This window comes from Rhinolophus sinicus, linkage group LG11, assembly GCF_036562045.2.
Source record: "Rhinolophus sinicus isolate RSC01 linkage group LG11, ASM3656204v1, whole genome shotgun sequence".
NCBI classification, from domain to species: Eukaryota; Metazoa; Chordata; class Mammalia; order Chiroptera; family Rhinolophidae; genus Rhinolophus; species Rhinolophus sinicus.
In genome coordinates this window covers 22,779,388-22,800,535 of record NC_133760.1, presented here as the reverse complement: position 1 = coordinate 22,800,535, position 21,148 = coordinate 22,779,388, and the positions used below count along the sequence as shown (strand labels likewise).

The 21,148-nt window shown below is 51.5% G+C and overlaps 1 protein-coding gene across 2 annotated transcripts in view; it reads left to right on the top strand.

Moving 5' to 3' along the window:
* CMIP (c-Maf inducing protein) overlaps positions 1-21,148 on the top strand; it is a 233,705-nt gene that overhangs the window by 193,421 nt on the left and 19,136 nt on the right. For both annotated transcript variants that reach the window (XM_019743707.2, XM_019743708.2), the window contains 3 exons: positions 5,599-5,702; positions 7,236-7,340; positions 14,157-14,510. In XM_019743707.2, coding sequence (XP_019599266.1) covers positions 5,599-5,702; positions 7,236-7,340; positions 14,157-14,510 — 563 coding nt within the window. The remainder of the gene's footprint in view (positions 1-5,598; positions 5,703-7,235; positions 7,341-14,156; positions 14,511-21,148) is intronic.

Sequence of the window (21,148 nt, the reverse complement as noted above, 5' to 3'; positions counted from 1 at the left end):
AGCCTGTCTCCCCTTGGTTCTATCTTTTTCTAGTAAGACAACAGTATCTGTAGGTACTCTGCCCTTGAAGGGAGCGCAACTCAGTCCTTCCGTGGGAGTTGTCCCAGTGACGTCCTTCCAGAGTGTACAGGGTGGAGAGGGGGGGAAAGAGTAACTACAGTGGAGAAACCTGACAGTCACGACCTGCGCCAGATGATCAAGGTCAATACCAGCAGCGATGTGTGTCATGGCGATAATGTGCCCTGGATATGGCGTGAGGAGAAGGGCACTTTACCTCTGGGTCTTCCTTTCTCAAACCCACAACCCCTGTCTAATCAAGAGACAAACAGCAGACCAATCCCAATTGAGGGACATTCTACTGTCCCCCTTAAAACTGTCTAGGTCATCAAAAACAAGGAAAGTCTGAGAAACTGTCATAGTCTAGAGGACCTATGGAGACATGACAACTAAATGTAATGGGGTATCTGGGTAGGATCCTGGCAAAAGGATGTTAGGGAAAAACGGAGGAAATCTGAATTAACTGTAGACTTTAATCGATTTTTAGAAAATACAGTAGCAGAATTTAATTGCACATTTATAGTGGACCAGGCACTTATAGTCTGTGTGGCCCCTTTGCATTCTCTGATCGGTTTGATGAGAACAGCAAATGTCATTGTTTTCTCCATATTACATGTGGGGAAACAGGCTTAGCCAGGTCTGTTTACTGGCCCCAGGGCCACAGCTAAGAATAAGCATAACTAACCTCTACTCACAGATATTTATTGAACATCTTCTTAGAGCCAGACATATTATGGCTCTACGTGTATTACATCATTTAACCCTTGTGACAGCCTGTGACCTCCTTTTACAGATGAGGAGGCTGAGACCCAGAAGGTTCCATAGGTTACTCAGGGCACCTCTGAGTAGCCATGATTGCTCATGAGTGATACCAAGGAGCAGGCAGTCGGAAGCAAGGGCCGGTGCTCCAACATGCTCTGCTGAGCCAGCCACCAGCCAGACTTAAGTTCATCTCGATGACATGGAGGCACTGGAGTAATTCAGCACAGGTTGAGCCACCGAATCAGTGGCAGGGTGCCCGTGACTACTGCCCCCGGCCCTGTCAAGATTTAGCTCATGAAAACAACTCTGAAAAAGGCTTTGTGAAGTAGCTTTCCTGTCTCCACACCGTGCTCCTAAAGAATATTATATACCCTATCCCCCTTCCCCAATCAGGAATGGAAATGTATGACATGTGCTATCATCCTTCTCCCGTGCTCATGGCAGACATCATTAATCGATTGCAGTGCTCTTCCTAAAGAGCCCAGAGATAGCTTCAGCATCTTTCTCAACACAGCATTCCAAGCAGCCACCACCAATTGAACCCTGTTGGTACCATACGATTTCCGTTTACCATTCTCTACCCTGAACGGTCACACACCGTAATTGAATTGTTGCTTGTTTCTGAGATCTTTCTGGGTTTGAGATAAATGCATTTCTTGTTTTCTGAACACAGGGAGAGGGATATTCCATCTGATTCTTTCTCCAGGACTAGGAAAGAAATTCCCTATTTGGTGGTGATGGTGGGGGTGGGGTGGGGTGGGGTTCTGCCTTAATTTGGGCTTTACTGGTATCAAGGGTACTCCCTCGCTTCAGACAGCTGGGAGGAAAGGGTCTCTGATTGTTGATTTTAAAATCACTGCGGATGTGGTGGGAGGACAGGGCTGTACGCTTTCAGAATCCAGGGCAAAGGTTCTGGAGTTTCTTTCGCAAAGGACCCTTTCCGATCATAACTTGTCAATGACAGAGCTGCACTCGAGGGCATACTGGCAGGCCCATGCCTCCTCAGCTCATAAACACTTTTGCATATTTCGTGGTAGTCAATAGACTGTTTAATAAGGGTTCTTTTGGGACATCTGCCTTCAAAGGGAAAAAAGTCAAAATTCAGGCAGCCTCCAACAGCTTAACCATACAACATCTCCCTTATATTTGGCTGGTTTTATGGGCCTGGAGTGTTGACCATGTAATAATTTTCTGGATAAAAATCAGCACGGCTACAGGGCAAATCCAGAATTTATAGCATCTGTTGTGGCCTGGCAGAGATCAGGGACCCTCAGGCATGAATTCTCACTTCACTTTTAAAGAACTTCCCCTAAGTGATCCTTGAGTCTGAGGATGCTATAAAGTGACTCCTAATTCCATGCTGTGTTGGGAAAGAATTGTAGACGGGACAAGAGGAGCAGCCTCTCCTGCAGAAGAACAGACATGGGTTAAGCAGTGACTGTGGCTTATACCAGGTGCGGGAAGCACGGCAGACCTTTGGTGTCATTCGTTGGATGTTCCTGAGGCTTAGTAAGCAGCCGTGGGCCAGAGGCATCATTTTGGAGCTGGGGCTCTTGGCTGGTGAGTGGGCCTAGCCTGCCACCAGCCATGGGCCTGTCGACATAGCATGACCAGTGACTTCTCTTCATCCCACAGGCACTGTTCCTCATTAAGGAGGCACTTGAACATTTGGGAAATGGGGGAAATCATATACCACAGTGGTGTTCTGGGATTTTGGAGCTTCTCCCATTCTCAGTGTGCATCTTTTGTAAACATATCATGTGCCTCAATTTCATGGATGAGCGTACTGAATCTTCGAGAGGTTGAGTCTCAGAGAGTGTTACTCACTGGGCAGAAAGTAAAATTAACTACAGATGGAAGCAGCCCTTCAATATGTTCCTCTGTCATCCCCAGGAATGACTGTGGTCCCTGTGCCCACATGCCACTTATCAGAGTGTTCCTGTGACGCAGGAGGCATGGTGTGGCTGTGGGCCCTAGTGGCCGAAGTGGTCTGACCTCCTACTTCCCAAGGGGAGCATATTTGACTTTTCCGAAGAGGCAAAATGTCCCTCACTCACGTGTTGAATGGCCACCAGACCCATCTGTAACGTTCAGTGATTGTGGCTTATACCAGGTGTGGGAAGCACGTGGTGTAAGGAAGTGACCTTGACTATCCAGAAATCTAGTCGCAAAGATAATGGCAGTTACCTTTAGCAGGTTCAGTTAAAGTAGTTTCCACAGGATCATAAAACCTTAGATGTGCAAAGGGACCTAGGGATCAGTTCTTCCGAACCTCATTCCACAGTGGAGACGATGAGGCCCAGAGAGGGACCTGACAGCCCAAGGCCACACAGCTTTCCTGTTACCCTTTTCCAGGGAACTAGGGAAGTCTGGGCATCATCCTCAATTTGAAAGCACAGTCAAGCTGCAATCTTCTCTTCATGCAGGGACCTCATCTTCTAGTCAAGTCCTGTGTGTGTGCACGTGCACACATACATACTTGTATGTGTGTATACATGTGTGTCTCTGTGTGCATATGTGTGTACATGTATGAGTGTATGTTTGGGGGGGTGCATGCATATGTATGTATGTATGTTCCTTTTGAGCTTTCTCCATGGCTTCTGCTGCCGTCCTGATGCAAAGGCATAATCCTAGTGGTCAGGATATAATCAGAGGAGTACCTCCCATTGTCTTGAGGACCCTAATTCAGCCCCTTGGACTCCTGGTGAAGAAGCACCAGGCAGCTCTAGAAATGCTCCTGTGAGCTGGCCGGAGAGTGTGGGGGGGACACAATCCGTTCTGAGCTTTCATGAGAGCCCGTGGGATCAGTTAGATCCATGAGGAGAGCCTCCACTGGTTTTGTCTTAGTTCTGATTCAGGTTGCTTTTTATTAAGTGGGTCCCACTGAGCAAGGCCAGGAGGGGCAGATGAGTTTGGAGACCAGGCTGCCCTCTGGCTGGTCAACTTCATGCCCACACTCATTTGCCCTCCTGCCTGTTTAAAATCCAGCTCATGGTTTTAGGCGTCCAGTAACGAAGTCTCTGGTCCCTCATCATGGGCCTGGGAATGGACGCAGGGTCCTTTCCTGGGCCACGCTTCTCTCTCCTGCACCGTCTGTGTTTCTTCTGACAGGCCTCCGAGGCGACAGCCACCATGGAGATTGCCTTTCCACACTTACCTGAGCTCTGTCACCTGCCCCGTTAACGTGCTGCATTGGGGAAGCTGAGAAAATGTCAGTCTCCAATAATGTCACTCATTGGAGCAGGCAGAGTCCCTCTGTCCTTGCTTAGTGTCCCTTAATTAGTCTTCAGCTGAGGTAAGATACGGGTGCCCATCAGCTGAGCTGGTTGATGAACATGGAGCATCGTCCCCCTTACCCTGCCCGCCCGCAGGCTGGGAACCCAGCCTGTTTCTAATGTTGGACAGATTATTCCTACTCCTCCTTCCTGCCTGCCCCCTGTCCCTGACCTGCAGCCACACACCAGCCACCTTCCCTCCACTCCCACTCACCTCCCAGCACACACACCTCCCTTCCCAGGCCACCACTCACACACGCACACATGTACACACGCGCCTCCCACATTCCTTGTCTTTTACCACACCTGCTCCCTCATCTCTCACACACACCTGCTCCCTCATCTCTCTCACACACACACCTGCTCCCTCATCTCTCACACACACCTGCTCCCTCATCTCTCACACACACCTGCTCCCTCATCTCTCTCATACACACCTCCTCCTATGTCCACGTCTCTCACACCCACGCCTCCAACACCCCACGTCTCTTACACATACCTCCTTCCATACCCCACATCTTTTACACACGTACCTCCTCCCACACACCACGTCTGTCACACACACACACACGCATACACCCCTCCTCCCAAACTCCACATCTTACAAACTCACCCTTACTCGTCTAGCCAGCCCTTTTTGAGTTCATTGATCTGTGTCATCTACCTTTTTATTTTATCCATGTGCCCTTTGAGCATGGCTTTTTCTATAACCAAAGGACAAGATCATCAAACGCTCGTTAAGTTTAGTTCTGGAACACGGTGGGTGGCTGGGTCAGCAGCTGCCTGAGAAGCCAGCGACTGGGAACCGTCCCCACCGGGGCCGCATGTGGTTCTCAGGCAGCCGTGGCCCTCTTGCTCAGAAGGATCAAGTATTTCTTCACCGAGGATGTTTGGGGACACAGGGCATTCCAGTGTACTTACGCCGTTTGTCCAGTGTACTTACCTTTATCTCCTTCAAACCCCCAGGAAGTCCCAAAGCACCGCCCCCCGAATTGATGGTCCCAGATTGGGGCATCTTCTGACTTTGCTGTTTTGAGTGGCCTCAGAGAATAGTTCATACAAAGCAGGGCCCTGAAAACTCTTGGGGGCTTCCCCAAGCATTGATGGGGGCCTGGCTCAACATCTGCAGTCCCCTCATGGCCGTGCAGAACAGGGGCCCGAGCTTGCCTGTTTTCTGAGCATATCTGTGTGGCACACTGACCCCGCCCCACCACAGGAGTGGGTTAGTACCATGCCAGTGGGTTCCCTACATGTGCCAGAAAACCCCCTTGTGACAGGACATTTCCTGATCTCTATGGGCAGTCATCAGAAGGTATAAGCAAGAGTGATGGAACCAGTTCTTTGAAGTGAAAAATGTGTGTGCTTTCTAGAAAATAGAGCTCGCTGGTGTCTCCCACTGCCTTCTGTACCAATGGCTCTGGACAGAGAGGGTCCCACCACCCCTTCTGGTCTCCTGGCCTCCTCTGCAGTGTGTCCCAATGCCTACCCTCTGTTCTCTCTGCAGGACTTTGGGAAGTGCCCACGACTGAGGCTGTTTACTCAGGAGTACATCCTTGCCTTGAATGAGCTCAACGCGGGGATGGAAGTGGTGAAGAAGTTCATTCAGAGGTGGGTCTCCCAGCTGAGCCCCTGCCCACTCTGGCCTGTGAGCCAGCTTTCCTCTCCACCCCAGAACCATGCACTGCACTGATTTCCGAAGAGGAGCCACTGGTGTTCAGAGGCCGAGTGTCTCCGGGATCCTCCCACTGAGGCGCTTACTTGCTGTGTGACATTGAGCCAGTTGCTGTACCACTCTGATCCTGTTGTCCTGTTGTTGTGTGATTAAATAAGATGATATGTGAGGAAGGCCCTAGCACAGTCCCTGATGTTCAGTAGGAAGTCAAGAAATGGTAATAGTCCTAAATAATATGAGTATTTCCATGGGTCCCACAGTCTCGGGCTACTGGTGCCTGCTGTATAGGAAACGATCCCCTAATGGCCCTGGAGAGTCGTCATTGGGGACTTAAATAGCCGGCCATCTCCCATACTTGGCCAAGAGTAAGCCAAATATTCTGGTCCTTCCTCCCTTCTGATGGGGAAGTTACTTTTGCTTTGATGTTTACATTTTTTTTCTCTATGCCTCGTTTTCCTCCTCTATAAATGAGACTCATAATACCCACTTCATCCAGTTCATGTGAGGGATTCGCTGAGCTAATACGCACAAACACTAAAAACAATGCATAAACGTGATGGGAGTGTTAGTGGTCCTTGTCATGACTCTTATTTTCTAAGAAAACCAAAATAGCCTGGTTAAATTGCTTCTGAAGTTCCATGTTTCCTAAATATACTCACCTAGAATTCACAAAGCATTTCTACATCCAAATGATGTGTCTTTCTGCCAGAGTTTGGGTGACTTCAGGGTCCCTTTAAAGCACCCAGTTAAGGTTTGCAAAATTTTTTCAAGTGAGGTCTCTCTTAGTCCCAGTGGCCACAATAATTTTTCCAGGAATGTTATAGGTTTTGTCCTCAGGCCCCAAACTGCCTTGGGAGTAGGGGTATTAGCCCCATTTCACAGATGAGAGAACTGAGGCACAGAGACAGCCGTGATCAATAACACCAGCTTCATTTATAGAGGCATTAGCTACTGCGTCGCAGACTCCATGCTAGGCCAGGGTGACCATAATAAGTTTTCTTCCAAAGCAGAGTGAAATGAGGTATTATGAATAATTATTCCAGCACCTCCAGGCATAAATGTGACTGTCCCAGACATATGGCCTCCATATGCTGTCTTCTCATGTGTTAGAAAATTGGGTCCTTATTAAAACCCATTAAGGCAAGGGCTGCTGTCCCCATTTTATAGCGAAGGAAACTGAGAGGAGAGAGTTTAAGTAGCTTGCCAAGGCCGCTCAGCTAGACTTGAATCCAGGCACCCTGGAGCTGGAGCCCATGGCCTGGAGCTTTGCTCTCTGCTGCCTGCACATGGCAGAGCCAGGACTGAAATTCCGATGTTGCCAACTCCCCATCAGAGAGCTCAGTGTTCCCCCAAACCCCACATCCCAAAAGCTGTGTCTGACTAGTTCCCCAGCCTCCTCCCACCCCTCCTCCCTGCAGTGGGTACCACTCTTGCGGCTCCTTCTCACCCTGCCCTCTGCTCTTTTCCAGCATGCACGGCCCCACAGGGCACTGCCCCCACCCCCGGGTCCTGCCCAACCTAGTGGCCGTGTGCCTGGCCGCCATCTACTCCTGCTATGAAGAGTTCATCAACAGGTTAGTGACCGCTACCACGGGGAGGGTCTGGGCACGGGCATGGTACCATTCCAGGGTGGGGACAGTGAGGGGCCAAGTCACCAAGGGTGGTGGCTGACATATACTCACCAGGCCAGGGAGGTGGAATGGCTTTCGCCAGGCCAACATCCAATGTGTTTGCCAAGTCGCCTGTGCTCACTGATTCCAGGGCCCAGAACCCAGGGATGTTACTGGAAAAGCAAACACAGTCAATCAACACTGACAATTGCAAGGCCATTGTATTGACCTGTTTAGGAACAAGTGTTTTATTCTGAAGATTTCTCACCACTTGGCACATGTGACACATTGAGGCATGTGTGTGTGCGGGTATGTATGAGAGAGAGAATGTGTGGACGCATGGTATGTACATGGAGAATTGTGTGTGCCCTGTGTGAATGTGTGCACGTTTATCAGTGTGCATGCGTGTGAGTGTGTGTACATGTGGGTGTGGGTGTTGCCCACATGTGTGAGTGTATGCGCGAGGGGTGGCAGTAAGGTTTACTCCTCACTTTGTCTTTATAAAGATAGAATTGTATTTTGCCTGTGGCCCACTGTGTGCCAGGCATGATTGTAGTTACCGTGTTTCCCTGAAAATAAGCCCCAGTTAAGATCTCAGCCAGATGGACACGTTTAGTACGTTATGACAATGTTCCAGAAGAAGATGACATGACTGTAATTGAATAAATGTAGATTGTTGTACATGAAAAAACAAGACATCCCTGAAAATAAGCTCTAATGGAGCAAAAATTAATAAAAGAACCGGTCTTATTTTTAGGGAAACATGGTACTGGGGGTAAAAGAGACCACAGATTCACTCTCAGAGCTTGTTCTTTGATAGGAGAGATAATGTACATGCAAATACCATGTTTCCCTGAAAATAAGACCTAGCTGGACAATCAGCTCTAATTCATCTTTTGGAGCAAAAATTAATATAAAACCAGGTCTTATTTTACTATAAGACCTGGTATGTTATATTATATTATATTATATTATATTATATTATATTATATTATATTATATTATATTATATTATATTATATTACATTCATTATATTATACCCAGTCTTATAGTACAATAAGACCGGGTCTTATATTAATTTTTGCTCCAAGACACATTATTGCTGATTGGCCGGCTAGGTCTTCTTTTCGGGGAAACTCGGTCTGCAGGATCATGTCAGGTGGTGAGAAATTCTGTGCAAACAATGAAACAGAGCAGTGACCGGAACAGGGCACGGCAGGGCCACTGCCTTGGGTTCCCCAGGGTTTGGGTGCAAGCCTTATTAGAGAAGTGAGCCCAGAAAGGAGGGAAGGCGCCCGGGAAGGGAGGACAGCCCCTAGAGCCTGGATTAATCAGCAGGTGACCACAGCGGGCACTTATGCGTTCCCTGGATGTCTTGGGAGACTATGTGGAACAGCCTCACGGTTATTCCTCTGAGGGATGATGACGCTGGGGTAGTTACTTACCAGCTCCCATTCTTCCCTGATTTAGGGTCACTCTTGGGATGCAGAGTGACGCAGATGCCTTTAGTTTGCGTAGAACTTTCTACTGTGACCTCTGGGGGTCATTGGAGAGGATATAAAGTGCAGGGCACAGGTGGCCGCTGCTGCAGTCACCCTGTCCAGTTGTTCAGGTGGTATAGTGCACAACTCCAGGGGGACCAAAATGTGTCTGGGCACCACTAGAGCTGGGGACACAGCAGGAATATATTTTTGTCTTTAAAGAAAAGGCAGTAGAGCATTCTGAGTCACTGAAAACCCTTGCAAATGGGACTTCTAAAACAAACACTACACGTTGAGTTTTTGGGGAAGGGGCCACAAAAGAACCTTAATAAGAGGGCATTTTCATCTGACTAGGCTTGAGAAGGGAGGATGGCTAGTTTTAATGTCCTCAGCCCCAGGTGCTGATTTCAAAGGGGACCATAGCCAATCTTGAATCATTTCCCCGTTGAGAAAGAGGTAACCAGAACATGAAGATGTCATGCTGCTCATTCCCGAGTGCCTGTTCTGTGCCCTGCAACATGTTACATTGCAAGCAAAAAAGAAGTTCAGAGGGTAGTGCACGGCCTGTACAGCCATCCCAGCCCCCTGTATACCCGAATGGGCACTTGCCCTTGGCCTGGCACACTCTAGCTCTGATTGCGTGGATTTCAAACTCAGGCCACCCCAGGAAGCAGGAAGAGCATCAGGAGTCTCTCTCTCTCTCTCTCTCTCTCTCTCTCTCTCTCCTGAAGCCTCCCTGGGGCCACTCCCTAGACGCCTGAACTGGGACTCGAGTTGGGGGCAGAGGCAGGAGCAGGAAACCACACATCTCAGAGTTTTCCCTCTGCGTCTCCAAATCCCTGCCTGGGTTCCCTGGAACAGGGTTTTCCTGACTCAGGAACAGCAGGCAGAAAGACAAAGATGCTGGAAATGTCTTTCCCAGTTCCCAGCCCAGGAGAAAGGCAGAGGTGGGAAGAACCAGAATTAGGCACCATGCACAGTGCTGCACAGATAGAGGACTAGGGACAGCAGCAGCCAGCCTTCATCCTTCTCTTCTTCACGCAACACTCATTTAGTGAGGGTCCATTATGTGCCATGTGCTGAAAGTACAAAAGTGAACCAGCCGGGTGGGGCCCCTGCCCTCCTAGTGCAGATGGTGGAGCAGCAGATGGAGGGGTGGGGCGTGAGTAAGCAAGCAGTCATTGCACAGTTTGATCAGGGCTGCGATGGCAGAAGCCAGAGGCGTGATTAACATGGAGACTCCAGTGTGGGGTCTCAACCCTGGCTGCATATCAGAGTCACCTGGGAAGGCTTTACAAAATCAGAACGTGAAACTAGACATGCCTCTGCCCTGTGACCCAACTCCTCATAGCTTTTGGCATGTTCATCAGAGGATGTGTACAAGAATGTTTACAGCAGCATTAATTGTAACAGCCCCAGACTGAAATCTGCCTCAACTCCAGTCTCCTAGAAGAGTAGAATGGATAAATGAGTTGTGGTCTGTTTTCGCAAAGGCATACTGTACAGCAGCAGGAGTGAATGAATGAACTAGTACAACCATGAGTAAATCTCACAGATATGATATTGAGCGAAAGAAGCCAGACCCAAAAGATACATACAATGTGATTCTTTTTCCTTGACATTGTATAGGCAAAATGAATCTGTGGTGATAGAGGCCCCCTTTGGGGTGGAGAGTTAGGTGGAAAGCCATGAGAGAAGTTTCTGGGTTCCTGGAAATCTTCCACATTTTGATCTGGGCCCTTGATTCTCAACTGGAGGTAGTTTTGACCTCCAGGGAATATTTGGCAATGTCTGGAGACATTTGAGGTTGCCACAACTTGGGTGGGAGATGAGATGCTGCTGGTATCCAGTGGGTAGAAGTCAAGAATGCTGCTAAATATACGACCACCTGCAGGACAGCCCCCCACAGAGAATCACCAGAATTATCTGGCCCACCATGTCAGCGGTGCCAAGGTGGAGGAATCCTGATCTAGTAGCTGGTAACTCCACAGGGGAACATGTGAAAATTCATGAAGCTCTGTGCCTAAGGTTTATGCATTTGACTCTTCTGTGTTTAAGTTATACCCACAGTGTGCTGGAGCCCTGCTCCATTTGGAAGCACACCTCTTCCTGGTATCTTGAATTCGGTCATGGCGGGAGTATTTACACCAGGAAATTGGCAAACTGTAAAGCAGGGCTCCTCTTTTCTGTACTGTTGGTTGTTAGACATTCACTAGCATACTGCTGGTTATGTCTCCATAAAAATGGGTGAGGGTGGAGGGTACTTGGGTACCACCCACTGCAATTCTGATTTTGTTGGGCTGGCACTGCCATCGGACTTTTTTTTTTTTAACTCCCAAGCAAGTCGAGTGCATGGCCAGAGTTGAGAACCCCTGCTCTCAGGTGAGGAAGGGATCCTTCAGGGAGGTAGTATTTAAGTTGAGACCTCCTGACTATCAACAAGGCAAGAGGCAGCATGAGGTGATCCAGGCAGACAACGTGCAGAGGCCTGGCGGGGCAGGTGGAGTTGCCATTAGTCACATTTTCCTGTCTACGGTCCTTAAGGACCTGCTTCAGGATCCCCTGGACTGCTTCTCTAAAAAGCAGACTCCTGGATGCTGCATTTCTGGGTTGGGCCCAGGAATCTGCATTCTTAGCAAGCTCCTCAAGTGATCCACTCCGTGCTAAAGATGAAGGGCCACAGCAGGTGAGGAAGGGAAGGAAACTGACTGCAACAGAGACAGGGAAAGAGAAGCAAAAAATGCATTGGAGAGGAGGGCAGGCCATGGAGAGACTTGTACCTCTGAGCTCCTCAAACTCCCTGTGCTGAGCTGTGCCTGGGGGTTGTATGTTAAATGAAGGTTCAGATTCAGCATGTCTGGGGCGGAGGCTGAGGTGCCACTTGTCTAACAGACTCCCGGTGATGCTGATGCTGCTGGTCAGGGAGCACAGTGTGAGTGACAAAGCTGTGCCTATGTTTCAACTGCGGAGTTTTTATTCTGAAAGCATTGGGGTTGCCAATGGGTTTTAAGTAAAGAGGGGAATTGATGAGATGTCAGTTTCCAAATTTCCCTCTTGTGGCAGATGCATGGAGGATGGACTGGAGGGGGCAAGCATGACCTTGGGACCATGAGGCAGTGGTTGTAACCAGATACCCAGGGTGGAGGCATAGGGAGTGCGAGGCGGATCTTGTTGCCTCCAGCACACCTGCCCCAACTCCTGGCACAAAACAGCCCAGACCCTCAGAGCCCACAGTAGTTTGGGTTCTTAAGTGATGCCATTAGTTCCTCCAGGAAATCACCCGAGGACCACGTTACCGCCAGACCTTTACCGGGCTCCGGTCCATCCCACCCCGTTGATTAGTCCTTGGAATAAAAAGCCCTGCAATACCCTCAGGGCTCATCCCCGGTGCTCTCAGTGGTACATGATGTACTCACACACAAAAGAACAGACAACTTGACCCAGGTTAGCGTGGCTCACTGGAAAATCACCTGCTCTGAGCCAAACAGCCTTGAAAATCCACTTCTACACCCGAGCAAAGGCAAACAAAGGGAAATGGAGTGTTGAGCATTTGAGCAGCAAATTAGCTCCGAACCCATAGAGATAGTTACGCCATCCCTCCCCCCATGGACCACACACAATTTTCCATCAACCTTAGAATTTTCAGACTCTAGCCAATGGCTTTGTTTTTCCCCTAGCAAAGTTTGAGGTGTATTTATCAAACGTCCTTGGTGGGCTCAGTTCAGGCCCGGCTTGGGGCACATGCTGGATGCATGCAGGCCCGCTGTGTGCGTCAGGTACACGTTCTGCTCTCAGCCCCGTCCCTGTGCGCAGGAGGGTGTGTGACTTTGGAAGCACAGGGCACACGCGGATGGCACATTTAGGGAGGCACTGTACCAGCAGCTGATTGTGATTATGCCTTTCTTCTCTAAGTCTCTTGGAGCAGTGGACTCAACACTGACTGCACACACAGGTAGCCCTGAAAGTTACTGGTGTCCAGACCCCACACACCCCCACCAGAGTTTCTGGTCTAATTGGGCTTCAAGATGTTTTGAAGTGCCCCAAGGGACACTGGTGTCCAGCCACGGGTGGAAAAGCTCTGGTTTGGGGGCAGGAGGAGAGCAGCAGATGGAAGAAATCAGAGAAGACTTCATGGAGGAGGCAGACCACAGGAACACATGGGGTCTTGGAAGCCACCATGGTGGTGAGGAGCCTGGGCTTTGCGGTCAGCTCAAATCCCAGCTCCCTCCACTTAAACAGCCCTGTAATCAAGGGTAGGTCACTTGACTGCTGGGAGCATCTTTCCTCACCTTTAACATGGAGGTGGTAATATTGCCATACAGAGATATCGGAGAAGTCGGTGTGATATCACTCAGCGCTGTGCCAGCCTAGGGTCACCAACAGTGGAAACCCATTGCTGGAATTCTCTTCAGTCTGATGTGCCTCCTGGTAGTGTTTGGGAGCACCCAGTGAGAAGGCGCTCACAGCACTGACAAGTTCTGTGATGAAGAAGCCTGATTTCATTGTGTGTGGCTGAGCTGATCTCCCAGACAAGTGTGCCATCCGTGAGGCATACAGCCCTTTTCTCAGTTAACACCTGTTAACACCCTGCACAGTCATCGTTCCTCCAGGTGGTTGGAGATGCTGTAACTGGGGGGTGGCCAAGAGTGGGGGAGCGCTGTGCCAAGGAGGGAGCTGCAGACCCCCAAGGACTAGAATTCTGGGGTTTGGGATCCCCTTCATAGGTTCCCAGGTGGAGAGTGGAGGCTGAGCTTTCGAAAACCTGGCAGAAAATGTGGCAGTAGAGGTGGGGCCTGGGCCTTGCCCTGAGGACATTATGGCGTCAGGGGGGAAGGGGGACATTTAGACCACAGGAAGCAACTAGTAGAAGGAAATTGCTTAGTAGGCCTCGCAGGTGTGTCAGGAAGGTGGCCAGGGAAGGCGTCTTGGTGGAGGTGCGTCATAGAGGTTCACATTCACTCATTCATTCAACAAATATGGTTTGAGCACCTACTATGTGAATGTGCAGGGACTACAGCATATGTTCTAGGGACAGACAGCTGGGTTTGGATTCCATCTCCCCCTCTCCCTGTCTTGAGACCATGAACAAGCCACTTTCCCAGACCGAGCCTCAGTTTCCTCACTTGTGGAGTGGAAACCAATCAATAGCACTTGCTCGTAGCATGTGGGGTGGGGATTCAGGGAGGCGGTCAGCACGGTGGGCGGAGCCTGGTGCACCAGAAGCACTCACTCGATCTTGTAGCTCAGCGCTGTTACTGGGTCGCCTGTACTCACGCGCCCTCCCCACCTCTTCCCCAGCCGCGACAACTCCCCAAGCCTGAAGGAGATCCGGAACGGCTGCCAGCAGCCCTGCGACCGGAAGCCCACCTTACCTCTGCGCCTTCTGCACCCCAGCCCGGACCTGGTGTCTCAGGAAGCCACACTGTCCGAGGCCCGGCTCAAGTCGGTGGTCGTGGCCTCCAGCGAGATCCACGTGGAGGTGGAGCACAGCAGCACTGCCAAGCCTGCGCTGACGGCCAGCGCGGGCAACGACAGCGAGCCGAACCTCATCGACTGCCTCATGGTCAGCCCTGCCTGCAGCACCGTGAGCATCGAGCTGGGCCCCCAGGCCGACCGCACACTCGGCTGCTACGTGGAGATCCTCAAGCTGCTGTGAGTGTTCCCTTGCCAGCCCGCTGCCAGCAGCTGGGCAGTCTGCACTCGCTTGTTCCCGCATGCGAGGGTGCGTGCTGAGTGTGTGTGTGTGCACGTGTAGGAGTGTGCACACTTGAGTTGGGGTGTGTAAACGCGTGAGTGGGTGCACAGATGCAGGGTATGAGGGCACACGTTTTGGGTGTGTGTGTACATGTACGCTGGAGTATCTGGGCACGTGTGTAGGTATGTACACAAACATACGTGTGTCCATGAGTTTGAGAATGTGTGTGTGAGTGTGCATGAGCACACGGGTGCCCACATCGGCCACTCTCAGGACTGAGTCCAGTCGTTGGCATTGCCAGGTGCAGTCAGTGTGTGAAGCTCACCACGTTGTGTAGGGTGTGCGCTCATTGTGTGCTTGTGAGTGTCTTTATATGTGTATGTGGCTTTGAGTGGATATGGTGAGACAGGACATGTGGGATTGCCTGAGCACATGTATGTGTGTAAGTGTACAAGTGTGGGTGTGTCTGGGCACTTGTGCTGCTTTGGTGCTTGAGTAGCAATGATACACCTGTACATGTGGGTATGAGTGTACACGAGTGTTGTAGTCTGTGTGTGTGTTTCTCTGTACATGTATGCCTTTAGCCTGTGTGTGAGTGTGTTCCTGTGTTGTGTGCTCTGTGCATGTTGTGTGTGCTGTGTGGTTCTCTGTATACAGATGTCTGCTTTATTTTGGTGTGTGTGTGCCTGTGGGTGTCTGAGTGGTTATGTGTGTGCATTTGTGTTGTGTGCGCATGTGGGAGTCTTCTGTACAGGGCGTATCTTTTGGGAAAGTGGGCCCCCTGGACTGTGCCGAGGACCAGGCCCTCTGTTCTTCCTCGTGAGCTCTCCAGTTGGTAGGGAGGGAGGTGTGTGCAGATCCAGCCCCTTGCGGGCCTGGCTGGTGTGAAAAACTCTGAGAAGGAGCCAGGAGACCCGGTCTGCTCTGGGTGGTGACACTTCTGAGCTGGATGCTTTGGCCTGTCCAAACCCTCCCTGAGCCTCAGTTGGGTGACTCTAGAATGGGGGGAGGGGCTTAATCTTGGACTCCCGAGAGTCTTTCCAGTTCTGCCGTTTGCCCTTGTACCACTCAGACTCATCTCACTCACACACGCCTAGTTCCTAGAGCCCAGATGGAGGGACCTGTGCTGAGCCCGGTGGTTTTACGGGCCGGCTGGGTCTGGAGCACCCAGCAGATGCCTGCCTGCTCGCTCCCATGCGTCCTGTCCCATGAGCTCGGCCACTCTCAGGACCGAGTCCAGTAGTTTGGCATTGCCAGGTACATTCAGTGGTGGGTGACGGGCTTTGCAGAGGGATTGGGGTATGATGGAGTGATCACATCTAACCGCTATACGGCACCTAGCTGAAGGCTGGGCACCAGGGCCCCTTGATCTGGGGGAGGCCGGGCTCCTGGGGCTTTTCACTGGTGCCAGGGTTTTACTGAGTCTCTGTGTCTTTGTTGTACACTGTGCAGAATGTGTTCCATCTCTGTCATGAATGTGTTGCTGCCTAGAGTGCACGCTGGGTCCAGAGGGTTGGAGGCACCCTACCGGTGCCTGGTGAGCTGGTCACTGGGTCTGGGAGGTGCCCGGGGCCACCCCGCATGCGCACACACACACACCTCTGCACACACACCTTACGCAGTGGCTTCTTGGGGTTTGAAAGGAGAAGCTGGATGCAGCATACCCAGACACAGCCTGCGCCCTTGCTTTAGCCGCCAAGAGGAGAGGGTGAGGTCTGCCAGGGGGTCAGCCCCAACTTTGCCCATGGTTCTAGCAGCAGAGGCCAGCTGAGGGCACAGCTGCATTTAGCGACACCTCCCGCCCCAACCCCCACGCCCCCACCCTGGCCCAAGGACATTCCAGATTCTACTTAGAGAGCATCTCTGAGATCACGCCTCAGTTTCTTTAAGGCATGGGGGGCCGTCCCCACTGTCTCCCAGGAGTGGCGGCCAGCCCCCTGAGAAGGGTCAGCGATGGCCCTCATCTCCTCCTTGCCCTGGTTGAGGCCGAGAGGCCCTGCGCTCTGGCTGTTTTCCGCAAACACCTGGGACGCTCAGGCCTCCTGCCGGCTCGGCCCTGACTCATATTTCTCATTAAGCACTAAGGGTTTGAGTTTCATCATGCAGTTCACACACATTTTTTTTTCCTTCTTCACAAACACGCTCATGAATGAGGACTCTGTTCTTCCTGACCTGCTTCCAGACCTCCTGCCTGCCTGTGTCACCCAGCTGCCAGGGAGTGGGTGGGGGTCGGAGGCCCGGTCAGGCGCTGCCTTCTGGGAGCCAGCAGTGTTCGCACCGATGCTCAGAGCAGCACCTCGCAGCCCTCTCAGAGGTTTCCTTGAAGGAGGGTTGATACTTCCAGAAACCTCGGTTACTGTGGGGAGCTCAAAACACAATTTGGGCCTGATAACTTCTTTTCCTGTCATCTTTTCTTCTCCATCTCTGCTGCCTGCTTGGGTCACTGGCACGCTGGAGGGCCTAGGACATGTTGGATCCCCCAAAACCCCAGCAGCTCAAAGTGCTCCAGTGTGTGATACGTACGAAAAACCAGATTCAGAGCCAGGACGCTGGGCTCAAGGGCCACAGACACCAGTATTAGCTTGTGACCTTGGATGAGTTACTTGTCTCCTCTGAGTCAGAGCTGCTTCTGAGCATTAGAGTGAGATGGAGGGCGAGGCCCTGGGCGCCTTGCAGGTGTAGACACCAGGCAAATGGGAGTTACTACACTTTATGATTACAGTTGTTTTTCCTCTATTTAAGACACCGTTGAGAGTACGATGCATCGTAGATTTAATAACAACACTTGGAGAGGGGAAAAAAACAATATAGCATTTAAAGCACACTCAGATGGCAAAAAGCATGCATCTTGGAATTTAGGAAATGTGACAGTATGACAATCTGCTGTGTAATTGCATGCAGCGTTTTTGGCTCCTCTTGCCCTCAGTTTTCTTGTCTGTAAAATGGGTGCTTTTCTCAGAGGGCTGCTGTGATAATTCAGTGACGTTGTTTCCAGGCTGGCCCACTGCTGTGATCAACCGGACTGCTCCCTAAATGAGAGTTACGTGTAAAGAATGAAAGCACAGAGGCTCTAGTGTGGAATTTGGGGGTCTGAGGAGGGCATTGTGTGGGGCCACAGAAGCCAGGCTTAGTGCCTTGGCCCAGCTGGCCAACGCTGTTTGTCAGAGCAGGCACTGCTGGTCCCCGAGTGTGGGCAGTGCAGCCCACCCCACAGCTGGGGGCCCTGAGAGGCGCAGGTCCCTGATCAGCTCCTTCCCATAGGAAAGCCCACACATCGTTAGCGTTTAACACCTCTGAAAAGGAATGTAAGCCACAAAAAGTTCCCTGGAGACCCTTGAAAGGGAATACTTATTCCCAACACAGGTCAAGGTTGACGCTGAAAATATCACCCTGTGAGGCCCAGGCTGGGTGGTCCGATGGAAAGAATGTGGACTCGGCTGCTGGACAGAGCAGGTTAGGGTCTGTAGTGGTTTGGAGTCCTGCTCTTAACCTGCTAGCCACCTGTGTGTGAGTCATGCCTTTTTAAAATCCATCTACTTACGTGTTTATTTATCGACGTTCACCGTGCACTAGGCTGGGCCAGGCTCCGCTAAATGCTGGGGGTCCCAACTGATACCCTGCTCTCAGTCCTTCTGAGTAGCACCAGCTGCTAAAAGCAGTGACATCACCCGCCCAGTGGGGTGGAGTGTGGGAAGCTGCTGGCACACGTGAGACCACGGGCAAGGGGATGCTCTTCTGTCCAGGAAGAGAAAAGAGCAGTCACCATGAGGGAGAGGTGGGCACAGCCACTCCTTTCTGAGCAGGTCCAGCCTGGCTACATGTTATTTTTGCAAACACCTGGATTTTAAAAGAGGCCTGATGGGCTGAAGATCAGCTGGAAGGCCTTTAGGGAAAATGCAGACGGACGTGGGGCTATCCCAATGACTGGAAGCCCCAGGAGGAGACCCGGGAAACGTCGTATGTCACTCGGGACAGCCCTACTGAGTGAAGACCCACTGCAGCCAGATGCTGCGGCTCCACTGAGAAGAAACACCAGGAGTTTGGTGCAGGGAACGGGGATTGGTTGGCTGGCTGGAAACCCCATCAGACAAAGAATGGCTGAAATAGCCTCCAACAGGCTGAGAGATGGAGAGGGAGGCTGGAAGCATTGGTGGGGCAGTGCCAAGTTGGTGAGCATCGTTGGGGAGTCTGACAAGGTGCTGGGAGTGGGTGGACTGGGCCCCAGTCAGCATTCTCTGTTCCTCCCTCGGTCCTCTGGCCACAGGCACGACCGCTGCCAGTCATTCCTCAAGGTCAGCTCTCCCTCCGCTGGCCACTGTCTTCCCAGTGGGACTTGGGGTCAGGAGCTGGGTGCCTGGAGGGGAGTGAGTGGAAGGACCTCCTCCTCAGTTGGGAGTCCACTGGCTTGAGAGTCGGCCAGATTGGAGTCCAAACTCCATCCCCAGCATTTAACTGTACGATTTTAGACAATAACCCCACCTCTCTGAGCCCTGGTTTCCCAGCTGTGAAATAAGGATAATGCTCCCTCTTGATGCATTCTGGTTCTCAGGGCTGCCTTGGTATTAAATGAATCGGTGTGTCACAGCACCTGCATTCGTCACAGTACTGGCACCCAGTGGCCTTGTGGCAAGGACAGGTGCTCTCATCTCCACCGTTAGCATCTTCGTGTACGGGCTTCTGGCAAGGCTTTTAGGTGATACCTGCAGAGCAGCATAAATCATATATGTACGTCTATGTGTCTGTATGTATTCGAGTAGATGTATTGACTTCTTTGGAAATTTTCACATGCAAATTCCTGGAGTGTGAGGTCACTATAGAAACTGGAAGTTCTCTGGAGCATTTGAGGCTGGCGGATTCGCTCTGCAGCCCTAGGAGGTCCCTGATGGGATAATGGGGCAGGTGGAGAGAGGGAGAATTTGCCTAGATCCCCAGCCTCAGACCTAATGGCCACTCATTTCTTGCCTTGGATTTTAATCCCTGGGTGTGGAGGCAGAGCCCCAGAAAGTAGTTTCCAGGCTCTCAGCCTCACATAGACAGGTGCTGGCTCAGGTAGTAAATGGCCATCAACTGTGATTGCATGGCCATCAGCTGTGGCTAGTTGGCCGTCAGCTGTAACCAGTGAGCCATTGGCCACTAATATAACTGCTGTGGCTAGGCTAGCAGAGAGAGAAGAGAAAAGAATGGGGGCCTAGCAAGAAGATGGCGGCTGGGCTGGCAAGTGTGGATGGCGGTTTGCGGACAGTGTGGATCCAGCCTCCAGTGAGAGTATAGTGCCGCCAGAGAGAATATAGTGGTATGACTCCCCTACCTATGGCTCCGTGGGTGTTCCTTTTTGGCCTCACCATATCCTGCGTTCTTGTATGGGGAGCGGGAGAAGAGACCCCGCAGGCCTCCCTGCATTACACTGGACCAGCTGGTTTGCCTTTTGAGGGAGCAGATATTTCTAAATGTGTGTGCATGGCAGGAGCAAAGCAGGATGAAATGTCCGTGGTGCAGCCTTCTTGCACCCAGGCCTTTCTGAGCATCGGAGGGCTGTATTGGCACCTCACTCAGTCTTCTAAAAACGCCAGTGGATTTCCCACTGGTCTCTCAGGCCTCAGCTCACCCCCACTCCCCAAACCTCCAGGACCCCCTTTGAGGACCCCAGGAGCCCACCCCAGGGAACCACCACATTTGTTCCCTGGGCTGTGGCCCCAAGATTGCTGGGGTTCAGGTTGGGTTCTGTATACATGCAGCCATCGAAGTGAGGCCTGCTTGGCCTCGGCCAGTGTGCTGGGGACGTCTGGCTTTTCAGAGGCTCCTGTAGCCCACCTACGTAAAGCTGTTGCATCAGCTACTGTTCCATTGGGCTATACCCCAGATTCCATGAATCAAGAAGAAATGGTGTGCTGGGAGGAAGCGTCTGTCCACAATTCCACCAAGTGTGCGTTGTGTCTCTTCCAGACCAAGGCAGCTGACCCAAGTCCTCAGAACTGCCTCTCCATTTCCCATGGCCACCCCATTACCTGCCCAGCTGGTCCCTGGTGTTATACACCCACACCCCGGAAGCAAAAGGGAGCCTCGGTCATCTGGGTTCTAAACTGCTTATGTACTTCTAGAACCTCAGTCAAGTCCAACTTCTCCCCTCATTAGCTCTGTGACATTTGGCAGGTGTCCTGACCTCTCTGGGTCTCCATTTCTCATCTATAAATGGAGGTTCCAGAGCCAGCCTGACCCCCTTAATGTGAGGGTTAAATGTTTGGTGCTTGAAACCTGAAGCTCATTGGAGGTCCTCAGGATGCTTAAGGCCTCACCTGAGCCCAGAGAAGGCCCAGCTGTCTTTTCTCCTTCCTGAGGGTAGGTGATCAGGCCTCGTAGACTGGCCTGCTGCTCTCCCTCCCATCCCTGAGGCTGGTGTTGCTTGCCAGATGCTCAGGGCAGGTGCTCTGCTGACCCTCGCCTCACCCCTTGGGCCTGGCCACCCAGCCTCTGCCCAGCATACCCACTGCACACCCCAGAGTGGTCAGACTGGACGTTTGCAGCAGGGCCAGGAGCCAACCTCAGACTTGGAGCTGGGCTGGGCCTAGGTGAGGAGGGACATTTGTCTGCCTCTTGT